The 27,980-nt window shown below is 51.5% G+C and overlaps 1 protein-coding gene across 1 annotated transcript; it reads right to left on the bottom strand.

The window, feature by feature from the left end:
• Window positions 1–4,729: 4,729 nt before the first annotated feature.
• ODAD1 (outer dynein arm docking complex subunit 1) lies at window positions 4,730–26,942 on the bottom strand. Its single transcript, XM_036275839.1, has 15 exons — window positions 26,873–26,942; window positions 25,952–25,954; window positions 25,602–25,698; window positions 25,254–25,443; window positions 15,941–16,063; window positions 15,508–15,621; window positions 12,783–12,850; window positions 9,414–9,601; window positions 9,126–9,260; window positions 8,323–8,405; window positions 8,038–8,206; window positions 5,842–6,005; window positions 5,643–5,746; window positions 5,295–5,373; window positions 4,730–5,224 (listed from the first exon to the last, which is right to left on the bottom strand). The coding sequence occupies exons 1-15, from the start codon at window positions 26,940–26,942 to the stop codon at window positions 4,730–4,732; spliced, it is 2,082 nt and encodes a 693-aa protein (XP_036131732.1).
• Between the last annotated feature and the right edge of the window lie 1,038 nt (window positions 26,943–27,980).

The following is a 27,980-nucleotide window of genomic DNA, read 5'->3' as shown; positions in this document are numbered from 1 at the left end:
TCGGTCTTTTCATTTTGTTCATGGTTTCCTTTGTTGTTCAATTTTTTAAAAATTGGGGAATGTGGCTCCCCAAAAGTATATGCAAATGTAAGCACAGAGTTCAAAGTTAATCAGGTGGTCGCCACACACCCACCGTCCAGGTCCACACAGTGCATCATCAAGTGCCAGGCAGTTACATCTGTACTGTGCAGGTGGTGCCCCCTGACCCCAGGAGGAAGCCACTGTCTTACACTCACTCCCTGGCTCGTCTTTATGTTCACCCTGAGCATAAATCCCCAAATATCATAGTTTCTGTATTGGCTGATTTTTATACTGCATATGGTATCATATTGAATATTTCTGTGTCTTGCTTCACTCAAAGAGAGAAAGAGAAGCCCAGGTGGGTTGCAGGGGCTATTCATTCTTTCTTTGTCACTACCCCGTAGGTAAATTTTTAGCTAAATTTATTTAAGAGACGCTTGTCGTGTGTTTCACTGTAGACATTGCAAACATTGATGCTGAAACTGTTTTTTTTTTTTTTTTTAATGTTTTTATTGATTTTTTGGAGAGAGGAAGGGAGAGAGAGAGATAGAAACATCACTGCCTCCTGCATGTCCCCTCCTGGGGGGGTCAGCCTGCAACCCTGAGTGTTCCCTGACGGGAATCGACCCCTTGACCTCTTGGTGCACAGGACGCCCCACCAATTGAGCCACACCGGCTGGAGTTAAAACTGCGTTTGCACAGGGCTCCCGATGGAATCTGTAGAAGTCGCCCTTGACGTGGATGTGCTGGCTTGTATGGTCCACATATGAACAAGACCAACGTATTTTACACAAAATAGGATTGTAAAATTTTATATGGAATTTCCAGAAAAAAGAACTTTAGAGACAGAAACCAGATCAGCAGCAGCGAGGGGTTGGAGGGGGAATAGGAAATTGATTGCAAGCTGTCGAGAGGGAACTTTTGGGGGTCATGAGCTGTGATGATAATTACACACCTCTGTTCAATTCATGAGAAGTCATTGAGTTGTACACTGACAGTGGTGGACTCTGGTAGATTATACTTTAATGAACCTGGGAGGGAAAGAGAGAAACTTGACAGGTTCTCTTCAATGCCCACAGCTGCGTGGCACCCAAAGGCTCTGCTAAGGTAGCTTTTGGTGTTTGGGGAAGATGTGGGGGCAAAGGACCCACCCTGTGGGGGAGAGGACGCTCCAGGTTGGCTCTGTCTCCCTCAGCCCGCCCCCCAAAGTGCGTTTTCCTTCCCCACTCCCACCCGAGGACCAAGGGCCTCGGTTCCTACAGCTGTTAAATGAGAATTTTTTAACAACTGGCTTAACATACATGCCAGGCCCCTTTGAAGTGCTTTATGAATATTAGCTTATTTAATGCTCACGATAACCCTAGGAAGTAGGTGCTATTATTCTCATTTTATAGCAGAGGAAACAGGCACAGAGAGGCTAAGCAAGCTGCCCAAGGTCACACAGCGGGCCCACCGCGGTCTGTCCCGCCCTAGACCAGGTGGGGAGGCCTCCCTTACTGACGAGGTCGGGGATTTGGGGTCTTGTCTGTCCTCCCCACTGGGATGTGAGCTCTGGGATCCGGGACTTCTGGTGCACAGAGGCATTTAAAGAACACGTGGAATGAAGAAGGAATGAATGGGTCTCAGGATGGTCACATCCCTTTGACCGGAGCCCTCCCGCCGCGCTTTGCTCAGGACTGCCTTCGTGGTCAGGGCATCTAGTCCCAGTAAACCGATTCTCCGGGCGACACGACCAGAAAGAAATCACCTCCTTGGCCCATCGCAGGACGCAGCAGAACCGCTCACGGCGGGACACGGGCGACACCTGGCGGCCGAGTGCTGTAAGACAGCGCGGCGGGAGACCCGAAGTATTTGCTATCGAAGGGAGTTAACAGTCAGTTAAGAAAATCAGTGTTCCGAGCTGGGGGCCTTCGACCAGTGGCTTCCAAACTTTTCTGATACACAGTAAGAAATAATTTCATACCAAACACACAGTTCGGTGAAATTCCACCCTGTTCTGCATAATGCTTTTTATTCTACTTTATTTTTAAATGCTGGTTAAATCCCCTTAAATTGACTTCCTGGTTGTCTGAGCCTCCACTGAGAACTAGAACAGTGTTTTCCCCTGTCCTAGATGATCCCTGCTGACAAATTAAGACGGAGAAAGGGCTGGCACCCCGCCCACACCCCGTGAGATTTCACCCGGGTGGTATTTCACTCTGGTTCTGCTTTCCCGCTGAGGAACCGCGCTCACACAGTGAACACACTCAGCTCGTGTGCAGCAGCGACGGCTCCTGCCTCCCTCCTGGAGAAGTCGCCGAATACTCCAAATGTCACTGCTGTGGGGTGTGATTTCATTCAGCCTTTCCTCCACTTTTGCTCATGAGATTGAGCTGCTGGGGTCAGCTATCTTCTTACACTGTGTATGTAAATTCTGACGTTCCAGAGCCGGGGTTTAAAAATGCAAGTCTTCATATGGAGCAAAATGAATCTACCATGGCAATATTTACACCACAGAAACGGGTACACACTACGAGTCAGGATTTTGGGGCCCTGAAGAGCCAGTTGTTACACATTTACCAGCAGACGGATCGGTCAGTCTCACCGGGTTGTAGGGTCAGGTGAAGGCAGGGCAAGCCTGGGTTGTCTGAACGATGAGGAGACACTACACTGACTTTCGCCTTTGTCGTCATCATCCCCATAATCACAGACATTTGTTGGCCTTTACTACATGCCGTTCTGAGGCTTTGCATGTACCAATTTTTATTCTAAAAAATAAACTCCTCTGAGGTACGGACTATTATCAACCCATTTTAAGGGAAGGAGACCCAGAGTTTTACCTTCCTGAGTTAGGAAGGTGGATTATCTGTCTGGATTTAGTTGCATTAAATTTTTTTGTCTTTTTTGGGAGTTGCTGTTTTTTTTTTTCTTTATTGATGTTAGAGAGAAAAACATCGAGAAAGAACATCGATTGGCTGCCTCCTGCATGCCCCCGACCGGAGATCAGGCCCACAACCTGGGCATGAGCCCTGACCAGAAAACGAACCAGTGACCTCTTGGTATATGGGTCGAAGCTCAACCCCTGAGTCACACCGGCTGGGCTACATTAAATTTTGACAGGGCATCCTGGCCAGTGTGGCTCGGTTGGGCATCGTCTCAAGCACCGAAAGGTTGCTGGTTTGATTCCTGGACAGGGCAGATGGCCGGGTTTCGGGCTCAATCCTCAGTAGAGGGTGTGCAGGAAGCAGCCAGTCAATGTTTTGCTCTCACATAAATGTTTCTCTCATCTCCCTTCCTCTCTCTCCCAAAATCAATAAAAATATTTCTAAAAATAATTTTGACAGGGCATCTGACAATGACAGGAAAGAATTATCCATGGCATTCAAATCTCTCTCACTCCCGAACCCGCCCCGCACCAGGAAAGGGACAGAGTCTGTTTTGGCTCTGCGACCCTGAGGCAGGCATTAGGGTTGTCCACAAATATTCCTTTTCCTCTCTCCTTCCAGACTGCACTTCCCACCCACCTTTGAAGTTAAGTATGGTCATGTGACCTGCTTGGGTCAATAAATGTGAGAAGTGATATGTATCGTATCCAGGTAGGAGATTTAAGTCATTACAGCTTTGCTATTTTCTCTTCCCCAGTGACAGAGATTGGCAACCCTCCAGACAGATGCTGTTCCATCTGCCTGGGACACAAGTATGGGTGGAGCAGAGCCCTGAGCTGACTCTCAATAGACCAATAACACTGGCAAGTAATAAACCTTTGTTACGTTAGGCCACTGAGATCCTGGGGTTGTTTGTTACTGCAGCCTAACACAGCCTATCCTGACTGATACAGTGCCCAGTTCTCAGGAGAGTCTGAAATGTGGAGGTCTCAACAAAATAATGAGTGACTGGATGGATGGATGAATGAATGAATGAATGAACAAACAAGGCCATAAATTTTCCTCTGGGCTGCAGGTCGAGAAACATCCACGTCTCTAGATTGCTTTCTCATATAGACACTTGTCACCAGGCTGGGGTAAAAGTTGGGCTCTGACTTTTATTTCCTATGGTCACAGCTCACGCTGACCCTGACCCTCTTTGCCCCGGTTTTTTCCCCAGGCTCAGAACTGGGGACTCTTGGGGAGGGCATGGAATGAGAAGCTAATGAGACAGGGACGTGAGATGCCAGGAATGCCTGGGAGATGGGAATGAGGAGAAGGAATGAGAAATGGGGAAGCAGAGCCCTGGCAGGTGTACTCGGTTGGTTGAGCATCGTCTGGTGCACGGAGAGGTTGCTGGTTCCCGTCAGGGCACATGCCCGGGTTGTGGGCTTGATCCCCTACAGGGGGCGTGCAGGAGACAGCCGATGGATGTTACGCGCTCACATCGATGTTTCTCTCTTCTCCCTTCTTCTCTCTCTAAAAATCAATAAACTATTCTTTAAAAAGAAAAAGAAAGAAGAACAGAAACAGGAAGCGGGGGGAGAACCAGAGGTCAGAATAGAGATGGGGAGACTGATGTGAGACAAGACAGACGCACAATGAATGGGAAATGAGAGGACAGGAGACTGGGAGACAGAAGGGGAAAGGAGGGTGGGGAACAGAGAGAGACCAGGAGTCAGAGACGAGACGATGAAGAGCTGATGGAACAGACCCAGGGAGGGACTCAATGAGGAGGCGGCGGAGACCGCTGTGGGGGCAGACACGGAGAGGGCCGACATGGGCGGGGGTGGGGGGCTGGGTACCTAGTCGAAGCTCTCGGTGTCTTTGCTCACGGTGGAGCCGGGGCTGGTGCTGGAGGCAGGGCCGGCGCTCAGGTCTGACCCGGTGCCTCTCTGCTTGCCCCCCGCGCTTTCGGGGCCCCCGCTGGACTCCGAGTACCCAGTGGACGCCGGGTGGCTGCTAGGGCTTCTGGATCTGAAGGTCATGCGGCCCCCAGTTGAGCCCTGGCTGCTGGTGGAGCTAAGGGTCATGTGGCCTACAGTGGAGCTAGGGTCACCAAAGGTGACATGGCCAATAGTGGAGCTGGTGGCATGGCCAGGGGACATCAGGATGCCGTTAGTCCTATGGCTCATGAGGGACCCAGGGGCAACGCTGGCGTTCCTGGGGATCGCCAGGGGTGTGCCCGAGCCGGCCTTCTGGGTACTGGAGAGGGACATGCTCAAGCTGCTGTCCATCTTCTTCGCTATCTCCATCAGCTCCTTCAGGTGCTGCTCCCGGGACTGCTCGCGGGCCTCCAGCTGCGGGGGAGCTGCGTTAGGCCCCACCGGCAGCTGCGCTCCTGCCCCCCAGGCCGGCTCCCCTTCTCACCGCCTTCATCACATGGCTCAGCAGCTCCTCCTTGCTCAGAGGATAGTCTTCTTTGACCTCAAAGCCTGGGGGGTCCTCCCTAAAATAGGGGACAGGCAGGAAGGGACTACATTCTCCACCCGCACGGGGCTCATGCTCCTCACTGCCGTACCCAGAGACCCTGAGGGCCCCTTCCCTCTGGTGTGCCCGGGGCCCATCTCCCCATACCATCCCCAGGAGCCCTACTCTGGTTCCCCAAAGCACAACCATCTACTTCCTCCAGAGTGACACCCACCCTGGGGTCCCAAAGAGCCCCCCTAAACCCCTGCATTCCATTCGTCCCCTCTGCCGCACGATTCTCGTGCTCACAGGTTGTCCGGGAGCTGAGGTGGGGCCACCTTCTTTGGAAGATCCTCGGGGCTCTGGCCCAGCACCAGGAGGGCAGCGGTAGCCAAGCTGGAAGAGGTGTAGCTCTGGAGGGGATAAGCCGGTGGTCAGCTCGGGTCCATCCCTGGGGCCCCGGCTCCAAGGCTTGGCTCCCTGTCCCCCACACCCCTGGCCTCTCCACCTGGATGTTGAGGTAGGCCTTCACTGTCAGGAGCTCCACCAGTCGCTTCTCAATGAGGCCCAGAAAGAGGTGTATGTCGCGGTCACGCATGTAGGTCTTGACCCCCAGGAGGTCGTCAATGATGGTGCTGTCACAGTTGGCCCTGGTGAAGAGCGTCTGGATGGCTAGGGTCAGGGGAAACCGGCTGGCATGGATCCAGTGCCCGCTGGGTGCCAGCCCTCTCCTCCGCTCGAGTCCCCACTGCCCTGTTCTGTGCAGACAGAGAGCCAGGCTCAAGGATGTCCCCAAAGGCAGACAGCCAGGCAGTGAATGGGAAATCACTGTGCACAGGGCATCACTGTGCACCTGGCACAGGGCTCACAACAACGGAAGGCAAACAGCGAGGGAGGTCAAAGGAAAACCTAAGGCCCCTGCCCTGAAGGAGCCTGGCACTTAGAAGCACCAGCTCCCCCTGCTCCGCAGCCCAGGCTCTCTCCCAGAGGGACGTCCGCGCACGTGCTCCCTCTGTTTCGATACTGGACTCCAGGTGCGCACGGCTGTCCGTGGTTGAGCCGCTGTCATGACCCAGCCGCACAACTGGCCTGTGCCTGACCTGCTTCTGTTAGTTAACCGGTCATTGTTAATGAAATAAGAAGGCGCCCACAGCCCAGGCCGGTGTGTTAGAGTGTCAGCCTGCGCACCGAAGGGTTGTGGGTTTGATTCCTGGTCAAGGGCGCGTGCCTGGGTTGCAGGTGCCATCCCCGACCCTGGTTAGGGTCGTATGGGAGGCAACTAATCGATATGCCTCTCTCACATCAATGTTTCCCTCTCTTCCCGCTCCCCCTCTCCTGTCCACTCTCTCTAAAAATCAATGGAATAATATCCTCGGGTGAGGATTAAGAAAGAAGAAAAAAAAAAAGAAGGCACCACAACTTTGTCAAAAATCTGCACCCAACCACATGGCATCCACACCAGCCTGCCCTGTGCCTCCTCCCCCTGAGCTCCAGGCTCAAGCACAGCAGTTTCCTCCCTGAACACCCCCAGACCGCCCACCCTGAGCTCAGGGTCTTCCCAACCCTGCTCCTTCTCTGGGGCTCCTCATCTCAGGAAGGGGCCCTGCCCTCGCCAGGCCCAACCCAGTGTACCTGGCCCCTTATCCCCCAGAGCCCATCAATCTCATACCTGTGCCCCCTCCTCTTCCTCCTCCTCCCCCTCACCTCCCTACCCACCACCGTCTCCTGCTCACAACCCTCCATGGCTCCCCAGCACTGCCAGGAAGCGCCGCAGCCTGGCATCCCTTCAGGAGCAGGCCCTCTTCCACTCCATTCCGTCCTCTGCACGAAGAACCCACCCACGACCCTGAACGACCCTGTAGGCCTTGGCCCCACCTGCTGGGAGCATCCCCCTGCCTAGTTTTTCAGTTAAATATCCGTCCTTCAAGATCAGCCTCAAGCATCACTGCTTCCAGGAAGACTTCCTGCATTTGCTCTGCTGTTGCCACCTTGAAATTCTTGACAAATTTTTAACAAGGGGCCCCCCACTTTAATTCTGCACTGGCCCCCAAAATTACTGTCCCACACTCCACACTGAGCTAGGGCCCACTCCTGCTTCCAAGTGCCCTGCGGTCCTCCATCCTAGCCCCTGGGTTCCAAGGACGCAGTGTCCATGTCAGGCTCTTCCCACCCCTCCCCACCAGGTCCTCGTCACCCAGCACAGGGTCTGGCACAGTGGCCTCAGTGTCTGGGAAGGCGAAGCTGCCGGTAATTGAGCTCCTACTGTGCGCCATGAGGTGGCGTTCCTGCTGGCTCCCTGTCACCGCTGCCACCTTTCTGTCTCTCTCCACCTTTAGCTTTCCATCCATCATCCCATCTAACTCTCCTGACCACCCTCTGAGGAGGCGCTCCATCCCGTTTCCAGAGGGGATCAGACAGAGGAACCCACACACCAAAGACACAGATGGAGCTGGGATTCAAACCCCGGGCAGCCTGGCTCCGGAGCGCCCTGCGCTGACGGCTGAGTGGATGATGGTGGGTGGCTGGATTCATGGACGATGGTTGGATGGATGGGGGGGTAAAAAATACTCCGGGATGGATGGACGATGGTTATGGCATGGACAAACGTGAGTACACATTCTTGGGAACCTCCCAGTGGCCAGCCCAGGTCTGGGCAGCCACGTGCTCACGGCGTGCTCCCAGATGGAGGGCGGCGGGTGCTCACCGGCCTTGAGCTTCTCCAGCTGCCGCTGTAGCTCCTGGGAGCGGGCCTCGAGGTTATCGGCCTCGGAGCGCGCTGCTTCTAAGCGCTGCTGCAGCGTGGCCCCCTTCTCCTGTTGCAGTGACTGCCGGGTGGACTCGCCAGTGCGCGCTCTCTCCATGGCCCCCTGCATCTGCAGGGCGGGGTGGGGCGTGGGCTCCAGTTCCCGGACAAGGGGCTGACCAGCCAAAGAGGGGACAGGGGCGGAGGTGAGGAGCAAGGGGGGGACTCAGGACCGGCTGGTCTCACCTCCTTGATCTCCTCCTGCAGACGCTCCAGCTCCGAGTTCTGCTCATTGATGAAGTTGAACTCGGCGAAGTTCCGCTGCTCCACTGGGGGCAGAGCGGGAAAGGCAGGGTCCAGGGAGACAGCCAGAGACACGGGACAGAGCACCAGAAACGGGGACACACGGGACAGAGAAAGAGATGTTTTAAAAGACAACACAGAGATAAGACAGAGAGACAGTTACACGAGCAGAGAAACAAACACAGAAAGTCGGAATGAAAGAGCGACAGAAAGAAAGTCACAAAGAGATGCAGAAATAGCGAGAGACAAACAGAAAGGAGGGAGAGAACACAGTAGAGGTGGGTGGAAAGATCGGGACGCCCAGGAGACAGACAGCAACAGGGACACCAGAGAGAAGCAGGGTGGAGGGGAACATTTGGAGAGTGATTCCCAGCCCAAGAATGACAGCCCAGAGCAGGGAGGAAAGGGGACGGGGACATGGGGTAGGCGGGAGACAGACACGCCCAGAGAAATCCGACAGAAACAGGAAAAACTGTCCCAGACTCTCGCAGGGAGACAAACAGAAGGCAGGGGAGAGAGACCGGGGATGGGCGGGGAGGGGAGGGGAGAGACTGGAGGGGGGAGACCGGGGATGGGCGGGGAGGGGGTGGCTGAGGCGGGCCCACAGTAGGTGTGTAGAACCAGCTTGCTCCTCCCGCAGGTGGAAGAGACCCCAGGGCCCTCGGTGACCAAGAGAAAGCACAGTGTATCCCCGACTGAGGTGCTGGGGGCCGCGCCTCACCCCCTCCGGGTGCGCAGGCACTCACTCTCCAAGTACTTGGCCACCAGCAGGTCCGGGTTGCTCTCCCCGGTCATCTGGGACAGTTTATTCAGGGCGTCCTGGTAACGCAACACCAGCTTCTCCTGGGAGGTCTTCCGGAGGCCCTCGGCCACCTCCCGGGCTGGGGGGAAGGGGCAGTGAAGTCGGAGGGGACCTCACTGTCCCTCTCCCCCCGCGGGCAGGGCTGCCGCCTGTCGGGGACCTCGGTGCTCTCCCGCGCCCCCTGCAGGCAGGCCCCGCCCGTGCGCTGTGAGACCTGCGGCCCGGGCCTCACCCCGTTTCTCGCGCTTCTCCAGGACGACCGGGTCCGGCAGCCGGTCGTGGTTCTTGAGCTTGAGGAAGCGGTGCAGCTGCTCCAGGTGCGCTATCTGCCGCTGCAGGACCTGCACCTCCGTCTCGTTCTGGACCACCTCCTTGTCCACCCTCTCCCGCAGCAGCCCCATCTTGGTCTTCGCTTCCTCCCTGGGGGAGGCCGGTCGGGTCAGGGCGATTGGAGGTTGGATTGGAGTCCGCATGGGGTTGGGGGATGGATGGGTGGGGTCAGCCTGGGGTCCCAGGGATGGAGTGGAATCAGGATACTGTTATCCTGAGGTCACAAAGGCAGAAGACATTCTAGGTTCTAGAGGTGGGCCAGAATGGGCCGATGGGGGTGCTGGGCCCCGTAAGCGACGCCTTGCCCGCAGTGGGGGCACTGCAGTGCATGCTGACAGTGGAAACAATAAAATGGAGCAGGCATTGCGAAGAGTCACTTAAATTGGAGTGGAGGCTATTAAGGAAGTGGGGTCCGTGCGGGTCTGCCTCACAACAGCGGTTCTCAGAGCTGCTATTAAGTTGCTAAACTCAGTTCAAGGCTGAGCCTTAAAGAGCCTGGAGCCATCAACATCCTGGCACAGAGCTGCCCCGTGGACCACATGGACCGGATCTCCTCGCAGCCCCGGTCCTGCCGGCCAGCCTTCCTTTGCAGAGAGAACTACGCCTTGTGGGTTTGGCCTTCACACCTGCCTTCCTTTGTCCTCCCCAGAGCCAGCTGAGTTGCCACCTGAACCCGTCTCCCTGATTGAACCCTTTCGCTCAGATCAAAGCCCTGCTCTCTGTTACAGCCTGGTCTCTTCTTTGGTTACCAGGGCACAGGGGCATCCAGGAGGCCGGGCATTATCGCGGGAGCCGTGGAACGGGAGGCGAGATGGCAGTGAGGGCACAGCTAGAGAGTATGCTCAGACCAGGGAGGGGAGACCCGCCGACAAGGTGAGGGCGCTGGAGTTTGGGGACTGTGGGGTTGGAAATATAAGGGGCTTGGACCATTCAGGACCTCATGTGGACAGGCAGGCGACATCAGCAGCAGTTGCACACACACCGTGAGGACGTTGGGGACCCTAGAAGCCTATTCACTGAACTTCCCCTGGCCTGCACCTCTGAACGTGCAGCTTCTAAGCTGTTAAATATTTGCAGCCAACTGAAGGTGCAGGTGCTCCAAGTGCGTGCGTCCCGGGCACAGGGTCCAGTCAGAGGGTCACAGGTTGGGAGACTAGCAGCCCACTTTCCTCAGGTCCCTGCCCCTGGACCATTCCAGTGCCCACCCCCGCACCTTTGCTGACTTGGGCCGCCTTCACCAGACCACCAGCTTCCTGCTCTAGTCTGAGTCCTTAAAGGCTCACTCAGGTCAACCCTCCTCGGTGAGACGCTCCCCCTGGCACCCACCAGCCCAGTGACCCCTCACCTCTGGTGGCAGCCCCTTGGGGATTAGGACTCACATCTCTCTTTTTTCTTTTTTTTTAAAGCTTTTTTTTTCTTTATTGATTTTAGAGAGAGATAGAAACATCGATGAGAGAGAACATCGATTGGCCACCTCCTGCATGCCCCCACTGGTGATTTGGCCCACAACCTGGGCATGTGCCCTGACTGGGAATCGAACTGGCGACCTCTTGGTGCATAGGTCGATGCTCAACCACTGAGCCACACCGGCCTGGCGGACTCACAGCTCTTTATGTGCCTGGGCAGGGAAGAGGGATCCCAACCACCTGACATCCAGGCCCCGCAGGGGTGCTCTACACCGTCCCTGTGAGGTAGACACCATCCTTATTGCCCTGTCACAGTGGAGGTTCAGGGAGGGGAAGTGACCTGGCCCAGATCGTCCAGTAGGAAGCACCGGTGACACTGCCTGGTCTGACAAGAAGTGTTGGGGATGACACCTGTCCCGCCTTCGAGCTGAAACCACCCTGTCCTTGACCCAGCTAGGCTGCCATCGCAATCAAGTGGGGGAGTGCGGCGGGGGCTAGGTCCTGGCATGCGCAGACAGGTCACCGGGCCTCACTGTGGGGCTGGCGGAAAAGATGAGGCGGCCAGTCACATCTGTCCCTCAGGAAGTGAATTGGGAAATGCTAAGAATGGGACCAGAAGCTGAAAGGAGAAGCACGTAGAGAGAGAGGCCACAAAAGGTCCTGTTCCGAAGGCCCAGTTATGTAGAAGCCAAAGCTACGATTGAGCCGAAGCCACGAGGTACAGTCAGGGCTCTGCAGGGGTCATGACGGGGGAGATTACAGAATCGGCGGTAAAATGGAAGGGATGCTGATACACGCTGCTACAGAGATGAGCCTTGAAAGCATTCTGTTAAGTTTAGGAAGACAGGCACAAAAAGTTGCATAATGGCCCGGCCTGTGTGGCTCAGTGGTTGAGCGTCGACCCATGCACCAAGAGGTCGCCGGTTGAATTCCCGGTCAGGGCACATGCCCAGGTTGTGGGCCAAATCCCCACTGGGGGACATGCAGGAGAGCTAATCAATGTTCTCTCTCATTGATGTTTCTATCTCTCTCTCCCTTCCTCTCTCTAACATCAATAAAGAAAAAAAAAAGTCACATATGGACAGAATTTACATGAACTGTCTGGAATAGATAAATCTGAAGAGACAGGAAGAGAGCTGTTTCCAGGGCACTGGGGATGAAGGAAAGAGAGTGTGGCGCTTAATGGGGACAGGTTTCCTCTGGGGTGAGGAAACTGTTTTCGATCTAGATGTGCTGAATGCCACTTGAAAACAGTGAATTTTGTCTGCGCGTCCTGACGATCTCAGAAACCGTAAGGTCGTCTTGGGCTCGAGCTGATGTCAGGAGGAATCATGAACCAGGAGCAAGTGGAAATCACGAGGGGGAAACAAGATACTGAGTGCGCAGAGGAAACCGCCCGGAGCAAGAGAACAGGGCTGGGGCTCTGGAGGGAGAGGGGGATGGAGCCCATGAGAGCCCCGGAGACAGAGCTGATAAGCAGAGCCGATGGGTTCTCCATTCTACACCTGCCTCTTTATCTGACGGTGGCTGGAGAGACTCTCTGTCCCTGTCAACCAATCCAATTACTCGCATTCATCCATGCGTCCTTGTCCAGAGCCCCGTGCTGCGTGTGCTACCTACTCCCTCCTGGTAATTCTCTCCACATCCCGACATGCTACGTGCCATGTACAGACTGGGGCAAAGGGGTTAATTCATACACCCAAGTAGCAGAATCTTGCCCAAGGCTGCTGGGAAATTCGTGGAGAGTAAGGGGCACCTTATGAAAAACAATGTAAGTTCTGGTCAATTTCTTGAGTCCGGAACCTCCCGCCACGGCCTAATGAAAGGTGCGGACAGAGTGAGCCGGGACACCTCCAGGGCCCTACCTGAGGGTGTAGGCTGAGGTGGAGGAGGAGATGAGGGCGCTGAGGTTGTCCCTCTGGTGCTGGATCTCCTGCCGAGAGAACAAAGCAGATGCCACTCTTACGGCCTCCCAGCCTGGGCCTGTCTCAGGGCCTGTCTCCCCAGCGAGAGGTGGAGCTCCGGCGCCTGTGAATATGGAGCTCCCAATGAGCACAGCCCAGCGAGGGATGTGAAAGATGTACACAGTCAATGAACGCCACACAGATGAGCTGGCTGCTGGCTCAGAGGGCTCATCCTGGTGACACGCGCAAGCCAGAATATTCCTAAGAGTACCGACCTAACCTCTGCTCCAATGCAGAAATCGGTGCGAATGTCATCATTGTGACCATGCTCATCTGTCCTCTGCGTCCACGGAAATGTCTGTGCAGTTAGGGTTCTTTCAGGAGAAAAAAGGGAGGAAATGATGTATTTTTTTTACACGTGTACAATGTGTGTTAATGTATATGCAGTATACATACACACTTATATACATGCAGGTGGGATTATGGCTGCAGCGATTCTGAATATTTTTTATGTGCACGTAGGACTGAGCAAATGATTAAGTGTGTTGAGCCAGGGTTTCCGCTGTGGGAGAAGAGATCAAAAGATGAAATGGGCCCTGGCCGGTTTGGCTCAGCGGTTAGAGCGTCAGCCTGCGGTCCAGAGAGACCCGGGTTCGGTTCCCGCTAAGGGCATGTACCTCGGTTGCAGTTTGTCCTCGGCCCTGGTTGGGTCATGTGGGTGGTAACCACTCGATGTGTCTCTTTTACGTCGATGCTTCTCTCTCTCTCCCTCCCACTCTTTCTGAATAAAATATGGTCCTCGGGTGAGGATTAAACAGAAAAAAGATGAAATGGGGAATGTTCCAGAATTCCTAGTGATGCTGGATTGAAGTAGAGGTATCGACATGAACTCATGACTTTATTTTTTATTTTTTATTTTTTTATTTTTTTATCCTCACCCGAGGATATTTTCCTTTTTTTTTTTTTTTGTACAGATAGAGTGGGAGGGAGAGAGAGGAAGGAGAGAGAGAGAGAAACATCGACGTGAAGGGACACATCGAGTGGCTGCCACCCGCACGACCAACCAGGGCCGGGGACAAACTGCAACCGAAGTACGTGCCCTTAGCGGGAACCGAACCCGGGTCTCTCCGGACCGCAGGTCGACGCTCTAACCACTGAGCCAAACTGGCCAGGGCTGAACTCATGATTTTAAACGATATATGAGTTTCCTAGCTCTCTCTAGGCAAAGGTCCTCAATGAGGACTTAGTGCCAGTCAGTATCTTGGTTTCTCAACACCTACTCCCCACTCGAAAGAACCAGGACCCCTTGGAGAATGACTAACAAGACTTGAGACAGAACAAGTATGAAAGAATCTGGAATATCTTCCTGTGCCAGAAAGTAACGAAGTGCTGGAGCACAGGATGGCGCATCGAAAGGACACAGGCCCCAGTCAGTGTGGCTCAGTTGGTTGGAGCATCGCCACATACACCAAAAGTTCCCAGGTTCAATTCCGGGTCAGGGCACATACCCAGGTTGCAGGTTCAATCCCTGGTGGGGGTGTGTCTGGGAGGCAGCCGATCGATGTTTCTCTCTCTCTCTCTCTCTCACTCTCTTTCCCCTTCTCCCTTCCTCTCTCTCTAAAATCAATAATAACACATGCTCAGATGAAGATTAAAAGAGAGAAAGAGAAGGAAGGAAGGAAGGAAGGAAGGAAGGAAGGAAGGAAGGAAGGAAGGAAGGAAGGAAGGAAGGAAGATTGTCTTGCCCAACCGGTGTGGCTCAGTCCACTGAGCGTCCCATGGACTGAGAGGTCCCGGTTCCATTCCTGATCAGGGCACATGCCTGGGTGTGGGCTCGATCTCCAGCAGGGGGTGTGCAGGAGGCAACTGATGGATGTTTCTCTCTCACATCTATGTTTCTATCTCTCTCCTTTCCTCTCTCTCTAAAGAATCAATTTAAAAAAAAGAGCCCTGGCCGATTTGGTTCAGCAGTTAGAGCATTGGCCGGCAGATCAGTGAGTCCTAGGTTCGGTTCCCGCTAAGGGCACGTACCTCGGTTGCAGTTTGTCCCCGGCCCTGGCTGGGTCGTGCAGGTGGCAACCACTCGATGTGTCCCTTTCGTGTCAATGTTTCTCTCTCTTTCCCTCCCACTCTATCTGAACAAAAAACGGAGAAGTATCCTCAGGTGAAGATAAAAAAATAAAATAAAATAAATAAAAATAAAATGGTCTTGTTTTTAGGAAATACACACTTAAGTTCTTAGAGACACAACGTCTGTGTGTACCCTCAACTAGTTCAGCAAACATAATGATACATTATTTTCAGTAGAGATAATAATTACACAGAGTAAATGTGGCAAATGATCCATCTTGGGGAAGGATATGTAGTTCTTTGTTCTATTGTTTCAGGGAAGAGAAGGTGGAAAGAGGAAGGGAGGGTTCTTCAGAGGACTTCAAAGGTTGTTGAGAAACCCGTGGAATGTAAATGGTTTGGCTTGCTCAGTGGTTGCCCTGGGTGATAACAGTCAAAATAACATCTCTGCTTTCTTTTTCAGAGGCTGGGTCTCCATTCCCTCTGAACTAAAGTGAACCTATGACTTCGTCAATTCCGTAGTTGAGGCCTGAGTATTAGAAAAAAGGCAAGGCGACTCTTGTCGTCTCCTCCACCCCAGTGGGGCCAAGGGGTCCTGGGTTTGGGGGCCACTGACCTTCTGCAGCTTGCGGTCCCCATTCAGGTAGCGGTTCCTCTCGATCAGTAGGAGATCCAGCTCCTCCCTCAGAGCTGCATTCTGCACCAGTTGGGAGTCAAAGCGACAGGTGACCTGGGGACAGGAGGCGAAGTCTGTCTGAGGCCTGGCCTGCCAGGTCCCTCCAAACTCAGGCAAGGAGGGAGCATTTGTCTGATTTGGGGAAACTGAGGGCATCACCCAGCACCCCCTTAAGGGCTCAGACATCAGTTTCCTTTCCCTGGGGATCCTCCATCCCTCCAGGATTCTGTTGTCTGACCCCCCTCAAGGAACTCAGTGTTTCAGGACTTCCTGAATCCAGTAATCTGCTCCACTGTTTCCAGAACTTGACCCCTTGTTCATTCTTCCCCTACCCCGAGTTCTGACCTGGAAAGAGCCTAGAGCTGACTCTCACCCTGTCCAACTGGTTTTCCACAACCTTGATCCTTTTCCGGACCTTGGCCTTCTGATCCAGGATGACTCCTGGGGTCCTGGCATCTTTACCACAGACAAAGATCCGGGTCTCCCAGTCCTGGAGCTGGAGGAAAGGGGATTGTACCTGTTTGTTGGCTGAATGTGGGAGAGACTGAAAGACCAAGGAAAGGGATGAGTGGGAAGTTGAGTGGCTGAGTGTGACTCACGTCTTCCATCCTGGTGGCCCCAGACATCTGTCCTACCCTTCTGCTGACAGTCCCCAACCTTCCGTGTGGATCTGGCTTCCAACCACAACAAGCCACCCTGCCAGCCACATGACCCAGGTTTGCACAGTCACAGCGATTGGCCTAGAGATGGCCATGTGACCCGGGCTGAGCCAGCCAGCGCCCTTTCCCGGTATTTGGGGGGAAATGCATGATCTGGATGAATGGGACTCCAGGACTTCTGCTGTCATAGTCCCCACCGCACCGAGCAGCCTGGGAGAACGAGGCTAGTAGGCAAAGAGAAGACAAGAGACTGAGAGATGGTGAGAATGAGCCCTGATGCCATTAGAGTCCCTGGTCTGTTACAGGAAACCAGCTTCCAACCTGTCCTCTTTCCATATTCATCTTCACTGATTGGGCTATGCTGTCTCCCCAACTGAACTGGAAGCTCCAGTCCGCAGGTGTGGCTCACGGGTTGAGCATTGACCCTGCACCAAGAGGTTTCTGGTTCGATCCCCAGTCAGATCACATGCCTGGGTTGTGGGCCAGATCCCCAGTGGGGGGCATGCAGGAGGTGGCCCATTGATGTTCTCTCTCATCGGTGTTTCTATCTCTCTCCCTCTCCTTTCCTCTCTCTCTACTATCAATAAAGGAAAAAATAAATTTTAAAAAATTTTAAATAAACTGGAAGCTCCATGAGGGCAGATTTTTGTTTTCTAGGGTTCGACACAGAATAGGTGCTTAACAAAACGTGCAGACCAGGCGAACTAATGAATTGCTTAAGACTGCGTCTCCCAGCTTGTGCGCGTCACAGGTTGCACGTGTCCGGAAGATTCTGTACATTGAAGTGCTAATCCCCAAGGCATCAGAATGTGACCTTATCCAGAGACAGGGTCTTTACAGAGGTACTCAAGTCGAAATGAGGTCCTTAGGGTGGGCCTGCATCCAATAGGACTGGTGTCTTCATACAAAGGAGAAATTTGCACACACAGACAGCAGACAGGGAGAACGCCACGTGAACATGAAGGCAAAGATGGGGTGATGCATCTGCCCATCAAGGAACACCAAAGGCTGCCAGCAAACCAGCAGAGGCTGGGCGAGAGGCACGGAGCGGATGCTCCCTCCCAGCTCACAGTGACTTTCTCTCAGGTTTCTTTCTAGAAGTTTTATAGGTTTAGGTTTTACATGTAGGTCTATGATGGTTAATATCATTTTTTCCTTTTAAAAATGTTATTGTACACAGAAAAATGCACAGATCCTGTCTGTATGTTTTAATATATACGGAAGTTTTAAGTGAATATCCTTGAACCATCACTCAGGTCAAGAACTGGAGTACTGACAACGTTATGGATGTCCCCTTCTCATCACTACCCCCTTCCTCTTTACAGTGGTACCACTCTCTTGCCTGTTAGTTTTTTTTTTTTTTTTTGTACAGATAGAGTGGGAGGGAGAGAGAGGAAGGGAGAAAGAGACAGAAACATCGACGTGAAGGGACACATCGAGTGGCGGCCACCTGCACGACCAACCAGGGCCGGGGACAAACTGCAACCTGTTAGTTCTTATTGCTGCTGTAAGAAACTACTACGGATTTACTCCCTGGGGATCAGAAGTTTGAAATCAGTTTCACTGGGTCAAGAAATAAGGTGTCAGTTGGGCTGGGCTCCTTCTAGAGGTTCCAGGGGATAATTCCTGCCTTGCCTTTTCCGGCTTCGAGAGGCTGGATTCCTGGGCTTGTGGCCACTCCCGCCTCTACTTCTGTTGTTACACTGCCTCTCTCCGTCACCACATTTCCTCTGGTTCTGACCCTCCTGCTCCTCTTTTTTAATTTTTTATCCTCACCTGAGGACATTTTTTGTTGTTGTTGTTCAGATAGAGTGGGAGGGAGAGAGAGGAAGAGAGAGAGAGAAACATCGACACATCGAGTGGCTGCCACCCACACGACCCAACCAGGGCCGGGGACAATCTGCAACCGAGGTACATGCCCTTAGTGGGAACCAAACCCGGGTCTCTCTGGACCGCAGGCTGATGCTCTAACCGCTGAGCCAAACCGGCCAGGGCTCCTGCTCCTCTCTTTTAAGGACCCTTGTGATCACATTGGGCCCACCCAGGTAATCCAAGGTGATCTCCCCATTTCAAAATCTGTAATCACATCTGCAGAGTCTTTTGCCATTCACAGGCTCTGGAGATTAAGACATTGACCTCTTTGGGGGGCTCATTATTCTGTTTCTTTAAGTGAAATTTGTTTATTTTTAAATAAATTTATCTTTTTTTTTTCTTTATTGATTTTAGAGAGAGAAGAAGTGAGAGGGAGAGAGAGATAGAAACATTGATGAGAGAGAACATCAATTGGCCGCCTCCCGTATGCGCCCCCACTGGGGATTTGGTTCACAACCTGGGCATGTGCCCTGACTGGGAATCGAACCGGCAACCCCTTGGTGCATGGGTCGATGCTCAACCACTGAGCCACACCGGCCAGACAGAAATTTTTTTTTAACTTTTCTTTATTGTTTAATTTAGATAACCCCTAAATAAAAGTTTGGTTTTGGCCTGATTTTGAATTTTATGTAAATGAAATAATGCTACCTATATAGTTTCTGTCTTGCTTCTTTCAAATGTGAAATCCATCCTCGTTGCTGTGTATAATTGGGACTCATTCATTTTTCATTGTTGTATACTATTTCATTATACAAATATACCACAGTTTATTCATTCAATATTGGAAGACATTTTGGTTGCTTCCAGTTTGAAGCTAGTTGTATGAATAATGCTTCTTTCAACATTCTTTTTCATGAACCCTGGCTCCAGGATATATACTCAGAGGTGTAATTGCTGGGTGGGAGAAAAAATTAACAGATAAACCTGTTTTCTATCGGAAGATGGCTTTGGTTTCCATGGGAACATACTGGGTTAAGGTAAATACGGAATACCAGCTGTGTTCCCAGGCAACAAAGTTTATTATAAAAATGACCCCTGAAAGGATTGTGAGTGAGTTCATGGGTCCCAAGGGCGTATGTGACTAAGACTAAATAGAAACCTGGTTTCTCTGTGGGGTATTTCTTATAATTGAATATGTTTCTGGTAGGGCATAGAAGCCACCCTCATGAGCAGTTACAAGAGGTGGCTCCTCTGTGTATGAAGCTTCCTTATGTCAGGGTAGGGAACACCCACACATTCATGCAATATCATACAACTGGAGGTGCTGAGAAGCAGCCCCTGGCCCCTCAAGAAAAATGTTTGATGTTGTCATGCTAAGATGCTGCTGTTTCCTATCCTCTATCTTCCACAGAGCTAAGTGAGCCTGCTGCCAGACTGCAGCCTACTGGATCCCAAGCTGCGTCCAGTGAATGCCGAGTGGATGCAACCCTGGATCTCAGGGTATGTCTGTCTTCAAATGTAACAAATAATGGGGGGGGGGGGATTTCCAGAATACATATGACAATTTATACTCTCACCAACAGTTCGTAAGAGTTTCCACTGCTCTTTCTGTCCCCAACACTTGGTATTTTCAGACACTGATTTTTGAAAATCCAGTGAGGGTTTAAGGGTATCTTGTGACTTTTATTTGCCTTTCTCTGATTACTAATGAGTGATGAATAATTCCTACATTTATTGTACATCGGAATTTCTTATTACGTGATGTGTCAGCTCAAATTCTTTGGCTTTTTTTATAAAAAAATCTTTAATGCCCTGGCCGGTTTTGCTCAGCGGTTAGAGCGCCTGCCTGCGGTCCAGAGAGACCCGGGTTCGGTTCCTGCTAAGGGCACGTACCTCGGTTGCAGTTTGTCCCCTGCCCTGGTTGGTCGTGCAGGTGGCAACCACTCAATGTGTCCCTTTCACATCGATGTTTCTCTCTCTCTCTCTCTCTCTCTCTCTCTCTCTCTCTCTCTCTCTCTCTCCCTCCTACTCTATCTGAACAATAAATGGAACAAATGTCCTCAGGTGAGGATAAAAAAAAACTTTAATTATTTACAACAGTGCCTTATATGGTCTTGATATCTGTCCTTTTTCAGCTGTATGCATTGCAAATAACCTCCCATTTTGAGACCTACTTTGCATACTCTTTATGGCTCTTTTGACAGATGTTATTAACTTTAAGATCATGGGATACACACATCTTTTCTTTAGAAGCAGAGATTTCTGTAACTTAAGGAATTCTTCCCACCTTCCCACATATAGACCTTTGACCCATTTGGGATTAGTTCTGGGGGTGTGGAGTGTGAGGTAAGGATCTGGTTTCATCTTACAGTATGAAAATCCACACTGTCCTCCTTTTCCCATTTCCTGAAGTCAAATATCAAGTGTCTACATATACATAAGTCTCTTTCAGGGTTCCCTGTTCTGTTCCGTCGATCCATTTGACTAGCCCTGCACAAGTTACAAGAATTTTATAATAAATCTTGAAGACTGGTAGAGTAAAGCCTTCTACATTGTTCTTCTTCTTTTAAGTAATCTTAGTCAGCCTGTTCATTGCACTTCCATGTAAAGCTTAGAAGATGCTGATCAGCTCCATCCATTTAAGGGGGGGGAGGCGCTTTTAGTACTTTGGGATTGCACTGAACCTATAAATCATTTGGGGATCTGACATTTTACAACACTAACTCTTCCAATCCATGAATATTGGCTTATCTCTATGTTTATTAAGATCTTCTTTGGTATCCCTCAATAAAATTTACAATTTACTCCACTGAAGTCTTGCACACTTTTGTTAGATTTCTTCCTAGGTACTCATTTTGGCTATTATAAATGTCTTTTCTTCCCTCTCTTTTTTTAAATTGATTTTGAGAGAGAGAAACAGAAACATCAATGTGAGAGAGAAACATTGATCAGTTGCCTCCTGCACGTGCCCTGACTAGGTATCGAAACCACAACCTGAGTATGTGCCCTGACTGGGAACTGAACCCGTGACCATTTATTGTACAGGACGATACTCCAACCAACTGAGCCACTCTGACCAGGGGTTTTATTTTCTAATAGTTACTGCTAATACAGGGAAATATCATTAACTTTGCATATTAATTTTGTATATAGCCATATTGTTAAAATGCCTATGAATTATAAATTAGCATTAGATTCTTTTGGATCGTCTATGTACACAAATATACCATCTGCAAATAATGACAATTTCATGTCTTCATCTCCAATCTTTAAATTGTTTTTGTTTCTTTCTTTTCCTTGCCATATGGCACTGGATAGGATCTCCAGTACAAAGTTAAATAGCAATCATGCTAGTGGAGTTACTGATCTCAAAAAGAATTTTTTATGTTTCACTATCAAATATGATGTTTCCTGTAGAAGTTTTATAGTTGCCCTTTATCAAATTCAGGAAACTTCCTTTTATCCCTGGCTTTCTAAGATTTTTTAACATGAATGGAGATGCTGAATTTTATCAAATACTTTTTTTTTTTTTTTTTATCCTCACCCAAGGACATTTTTTTGTTCAGGTAGAGTGGGAGGGAGAGAGAGGAAGAGAGAGAGAGAGAGAGAAACATCGATGTGAAAGGGACACATCGAGTGGCTGCCACCCGCACGACCGACCAGGGCCGGGGACAAACCACAACCAAGGTACATGCCCTTAGCGGGAACCGAACCCAGGTCTCTCAGGACCGCAGGCTGACGCTCTAACCGCTGAGCCAAACCGGCCAGGGCTCAAATACTTTTTTTATACCTACCTAGACTGGTACTATGAACTGGTACACATATAAGGACTGTCTGTCATCAGTCTCCACATGATAAGTTTAAAAAATGAGCCCTGGCTGGTTTGGCTCAGCGGTTAGAGTGTCAGCCTGTGGTCCAGAGAGACCCGGGTTCGGTTCCCGCTAAGGGCGCGTACCTCGGTTGCAGTTTGTCCTCGGCCCTGGTTGGGTCGTGCAGGTGGCAACCACTGGATGTGTCCCTTTCTTTTTTTTTTTTTTCGTACAGATAGAGTGGGAGGGAGAGAGAGGAAGAGAGAGAGAGGGAAACATCGATATGAAAGGAACACATCGAGTGGTTGCCACCCACACGACCAACCAGGGCCGGGGACAAACTGCAACCGAGGTACGTGCCCTTAGCGGGAACCGAACCCGGGTCTCTCCGGACCGCAGGCGGACGCTCTAACCGCTGAGCCAAACCGGCCAGGGCTGGATGTGTCCCTTTCATGTCGCTTTTTCTCTCTCTCTCTCTTCCTCTCTCTCCCTCCCACTCTATCTGAACAAAAAATGGAAAAATGTTCTCCGGTGAGGATTAAAAAAAAAATGAGAGTAGCCTGGTCGGTGTGGCTCAGTGGTTGAGCATCGACCCATGCACCAAGAGATCACCAGTTCAATTCCTGGTCAGGGCACATGCCCAGGTTGTGGGCTGATCCTCAGTGGGGGGCATGCAGGAGGCGGCCAATCAGTGTTCTCTCTCATCAATGTTTCTATCTCTCTCTCCCTCTCCCTTCCTCTCTCTCTAAAAATCAATAAAAAATATTTTTTTAAAAAATGAGAGTAATCATTTAGAAATGGTGTTTTGGGGTTCTGTTGAATTTGTGTCTCAAAAGACACAAGCCTTTTGAGAAACACCCTGTCTAAATCTACATTATTCTTTGACAGAAAATGTCAATTCTGCTCTCTTGTTTGTGAATGATATTTTCTTTGAATATAGAATTCTAAGTCGACAACTTTCCCTGTTTTGCATTCTAAGGCATCTTGAATCTGTGGATTTGTTCTTTCATTGGTTCCACAATATTCCCAGGTACTATCTCGTCACACATTACCCCTGTCCCACTCTCTTTCTAGTCTTCTTAAATTCTTATTAGATATATATTTAACCTCACTATATCTGCAATATCTCTTTCTCTCTTTTTTTTAAATCCTCACCTGAGGATATTCTTTCGTTGATTTTTAGATAGATGGGGGGGGGGGGCATTGATGTGAGAGAGACACATCAATTGGTGGCCTCCCACCCGACCTCAAACAGGGCTGGGGATCAAACCTGCAACCCAGGTACGTGCCCTTGACTGACGCTATAACTGCTGAGCCAAGCCAGTCAGGGAGCAATGTCACTTAACCACTCGTCCATATTGCCGATCTTTTTGTCTCTCTGTGCTGGATTCTGAGTTGGTTCTGAACAAATTCTTTCTTCAGCTTTTTTTTTTTTAGCTCATCATCTGTCTTTCTAGTAGAATGTAAACAGCATGAGAAGAGGGCCCGTGTCTGTTTTGTTCACTGCTGGGTCCTCAACATGTAGAAGAGTCCCTGGCACTTGGTGAGCACTCAATAAGTATGTGCTTTGTGAATGCATGTCACCAGATAACTACATCCTTTCTTGATCTCATGGGGAATTTTAGAGCTCTCTTCTAGGGACCCTACCCCCCACTTGACTTATAATTCTGCATAATCAATTTTGTTAGGGCAAAGGAATCCATGGGGTCGAGATAAAATCATCCTGCTTGGGCATGACTCTGGTGAGTTTCCATGAAAGACTAAGGAAAACCAATTTAAGCAGCCAACACCCACTAAGCCACTGTACTACCAAGAAACACCCAAAAGTTTGGCATGTGTGAATCAATATTCAGCTTCCTAAAGGCAGCTCAGGGTGATATTGAGAGCTGAACAAACTGATTGATTGGAAGTCAAACATAATAATTATAGACGATGTGGTAGACAGAATAATGCCCCCCCCCCCAATAGATGTCCACATCCTAAACCCTGGAACCGGTGAATATGTGACCTTAAATGGCAAAATGCGACTTTGTAGGTGTAATTAATTCTGTTGAGATAGGGAGATTGCCCTAGACTATCTGGGTGGGCCTAATGTAATCACAAGGGTCCTTACAAGTGAAAGAGGGGGGCAGGAGAGTCAGAATAAGAAACGGAGAGGAGATGACAAAAGCAGAGGTCAGAGAAAAACTCAACTGGTCATAAGAAAAACTCAACTTGGCCCTGGCCGGTTTGGCTCAGTGGTTAGAGCGTCGGCCTGTGGTCTAGAGAGACCCGGGTTCGGTTCCCGCTAAGGGCACGTACCTCGGTTGCAGTTTGTCCCCGGCCCTGGTTGGTTGTGCGGGTGGCAGCCACTCGATGTGTCCCTTCCACGTCGATGTTTCTCTCTCTCTCTCTTCCTCTCTCTCCCTCCCACTCTATCTGAACAAAAAATGGAAAAGTGTCCTCGGGTGAGGATAAAAAAAAAAAAAAAGAAAAAGAAAAACTCAAGTCATCATTGAATGGCTTAGAAGGTAAAGAAAGGAGCCACGAGTAAAGGGACCAGGTGGCCTCTCCAGGAGCTAGAGAAGGCCAGGAAATGGATTCTCCCCTGAAGCCTCCTGGGGGAACACAGCCCTGCTGACACCGAGTTTAGCCCTGTGACACCCATTTTGGACTCCTGTCCTCCAGCACCATAAGATAATTAATGTGTATTATTTTAAGCCATCCGGTTGATGATAATTTATTACAGCAGAAATAGGAAAACTAATGCAGACCACTGAGGCATATACCTTTCAAATTCCTGTTTGTGATCCCATGGTGTACAAGAAATCACTTGGTATAGGCAAGTAACTCTTTTTAATGAAAAGTAGAAAATAAAATAACAATGAATCCCACATAGAAAAAAAGTATGATTTGATTAAACTTTTGTTTCAGATAGGTGTATGTGTGTGTGTGTGTGTGTGTGTGTTTATATCCATATGCATCTGTGTATGTGTCACCAGTCATGGTCATAAAAACTTGAAAGAGCACTGGCATAGAAAAGTCACATTGTTTCCAAGGTCAAGTAGCAAGATCTTGAGGCAGGTGGGATTAGACACCTGTCTCGACTCTGCTCCATTACCAACACCCTCTTTTTGCAGATGGAGGAAGTACGGTCCTGAGAGGTGAAGACTTGCCTGTGGTCACACAGCTCTGACGAGGCAGGACCGGGTTCCAGAAGGTGCACCTTTCCCCTTAACTGCACAAGCCCCCTGAACATGTGGGACTGTGCTCATCACTAAACACCCGCATTCCCATGGTGCCTCAGCACCACTCTCCGAGATGCATGCTTTCGATAACCCCATTTTTCAGATGAGAAAGCTAAGGCTCAAAGCAGTTAAGATATTTGCCCCTAAGTAGGATCCAAAGAGTCTGGTCTCAAACCCACCTGCCTGTCCAGGGCTCTGTTCTGCTTCTGCAGCTCCTTGATCTCAGCCTCCACCTGGGCCCGGCACTTCAGCAAGTGGTTCATGTTCTCCAGCCTCTTATTGTCCTGCAGACGCTTGACCTGGCTCTGGGCAACGCTGATCTGCACCTGCAGTTTGTCCCGCAACTCCTGTAGGCGCTGGATCTCCTCACTGCCCAGGCACGTGGAGGGAAGGCCAGCAAGGAGCAGAGCTCAGCATCACTAAAGGCCAGACACACTGAGCCTGCCCAGACTTTGGACCCAAGAGTCCGGCCTCCAGCCCCTTTAACAGCCCCCTCTCCAGTTCTGAGACCCAGGCACTTGGCTCACGATTGCTTATTGATGCGCTGGTGGACTTCCTTGCTGTAGGCCTGCCTTTCACCCTCCATCACTTTGCACTGTCGCTGCAGACGGCTCAGCTCCCAGTCTATGGAGGGAGGGGCCAAACAAGGGACTCAGTAGGAATCCAGATCCCAGCCCCTTCCTCCCCAGGACCTAGGAATCCTGGATCCCTTAAGATCTCACAAGCTCCAACTGAACTGCAGACCCAGTCCCCAACACGCCTCTAGGACTGCCTCAAGCTTTCTTGTTCCTTCATACTCTCCTGTACCCCAAGCTAACCTGAAAGACTTCACCCCCCAAACCCACTCCTTCGCCAGTTTGGGCATATATCTATCTACCCACTAGAGGGCGCTCCTGGAAGACCTCATGGTCCTCAGAGACCCACCACACAGGCCTGGAACTTGGGAAAGCTGAGGACAGGACACCAGAGTAGCATTCTTGCTCCCTCCCTCGCCTTCAGCCCCCACCGCCCAGCCATCCTCAGTCCCATTCTCCCACCTCCTTGTTTTCAGCCCATCTCCGAGGCTCAGGTCTCATCCTCTCCTGTCTGGACTATCACCCCAGCCTCCTCCCCAACCTCCCAGGCTCCCCTCACAGCCCCAGAGGGTCTTTCTACACCCACAGTGGACCCTGCCCCTTCCCTGCTCCAGTGCTCTCAGGTCAAAATCCCAACTCCTTAGCCTGATGTTCAAGGCTCCACATGCCCTAACCCTACCCAGTTCTCCAAGTCTCCTCCACCAGCTCACCACCTCCCACAGGCCAGTGGTTCTCAACCTGGAGCGATTCTATGGACATTTGGCAATGTCTGGAGACATTTTTAATTGCAGGTGTGGGGGTGCAGAATGTGCTCCTGGCATATAGTGGGTAGAGGCCAGGGATGCTATTAAGCTTCCTACAACACACAGGGCAGCTCCCACAACAAAGGACTACCTGACACCAAGTGTCAACAATGCAAAGGTTGAGAGACCCTGCTCAAGCCACATGCTGGTCTCTGTGCTGAAACTCTTCCCTTCCTCCTCCTGTTGGTAATTCAGGGAGTTCTGGGCCCCACTCAAACATCTCCTCCTGCAGGAAGTCTTCCTGGCCCACCCCACTCTCCAGGCTTGGCCCATACACATGCCCAGCTTTACCTCCATTCCCTCACATGTGCTCCCCCCACTAAAGGGCTCTCTTGGAAGGCCTCCCTGTTCCCAGGGCCCTTCAACACAAGACCTGGAACCTGGGAAGAGAATGAGTGAAATAAAGAACGTATGAATTACCCATTCCTTCCAGGAAGACCTCACTTCCATCCTCGGAGCGGACGGTCCCTGCAGAAAGTCCTAAAGGCATCTTAGCGAAAGAGGGTGGGACTCCTGTAGAGGCAACACAGGACCCCTTCAGACAGGGAGCAGGAGAGGAGGACGAGGAGGTGGGCAATGAACTAGGGACTAGGAATTGGAAGGTGACCCCAGAGCCAACTCTGGCCTCTCTCTGAGTCTCAGTTCCTCCAATGAATCAGAAGGGGACTCCTCTCAGGCCTCTCCCCTCTCCTCTCAGCCTCCTGCTTCTCACATTCTCTGTCTTGCATGGCAGCTCTGCCTGTGGCGTGGGTGCAGGTCCCCTAGGCTCTGGGTATCTATGAGGCGGGCTGTTTGGGGGAAGGAATCACGGAGGAAAGGGAAACCCCAGCCAGGCCAGCTGCGTGGAGTAAGACCCAGTCCCTACCTGCTGGAGTGCCTGACCTGTCCTCGGTGCTCCTAGCTCACTGTTGTGGTCTGGTTACTGGGGAGACAAGGGGCCAATGAGACAGCGGCCCGGGAGGGACTGACAGCCAGAGGAGGCCGTGGAGGAGGAAGCTGGGAGGGAGTGGCCGAGGAGGCTGCGAGACCAGCTGGGATCTCCTGGAGCCCTGAGAAGAGTAGGGCTGAGAGGTGTTGAGGGGCGGGGCTTCGGGGCTTGCAAGAGAGGGCCGGGAGACCTGTAAAGGGCGGAGCTGGAACGGTCTGCTAGGGTTAAATCGGTGAGGGGTGGGATGCTGGTACCTGAAGAAGGAGGGGCTACGGGATAGTGTGAGGGGAGGAGCGAGGGCACCCGAGGAGGGCGGGGCTACGGGACAGTGTGAGGGGAGGAGCGAGGGCACCCGAGGAGGGCGGGGCTACGGGATGGAGTGAGGGGAGGAGCGAGGGCACCCGAGGAGGGCGGGGCTACGGGATAGTGTGAGGGGAGGAGCGAGGGCACCCGAGGAGGGCGGGGCTACGGGATGGAGTGAGGGGAGGAGCAAAGGTAGCTGAGGGGCGTGGCTTCGGGGGCTGGCTAGGGGCGTGGCTAGAAGAACCCGTGAGGAGCCTGTTGGGAGGGCGCTGGAAGGGCTCGGGTTCCCAAGACTTG

The sequence above is a fragment of the Molossus molossus genome, unplaced genomic scaffold, assembly GCF_014108415.1.
Source record: "Molossus molossus isolate mMolMol1 unplaced genomic scaffold, mMolMol1.p scaffold_m16_p_21, whole genome shotgun sequence".
In the NCBI taxonomy this organism is placed as follows: Eukaryota; Metazoa; Chordata; class Mammalia; order Chiroptera; family Molossidae; genus Molossus; species Molossus molossus.
This window is presented reverse-complemented; position numbering and strand designations above follow the sequence as displayed.

What these genes read in the sequence shown, in the direction of transcription:
- ODAD1 (XM_036275839.1), bottom strand. Translation starts at nt 26,942, where the DNA reads ATGCCTTTAGGACTTTCTGCAGGGACCGTCCGCTCCGAGGATGGAAGT. An exon ending in CAGCGCATCAATAAGCAATC is followed by an intron (nt 25,444 to 25,601) that starts GTGAGCCAAGTG and finishes GTGCCTGGGCAG; the next exon opens with TGAGGAGATCCAGCGCCTAC. An exon ending in GGAGAAGCGCGAGAAACGGG is followed by an intron (nt 9,261 to 9,413) that starts GTGAGGCCCGGG and finishes CCTTCCCCCCAG; the next exon opens with CCCGGGAGGTGGCCGAGGGC.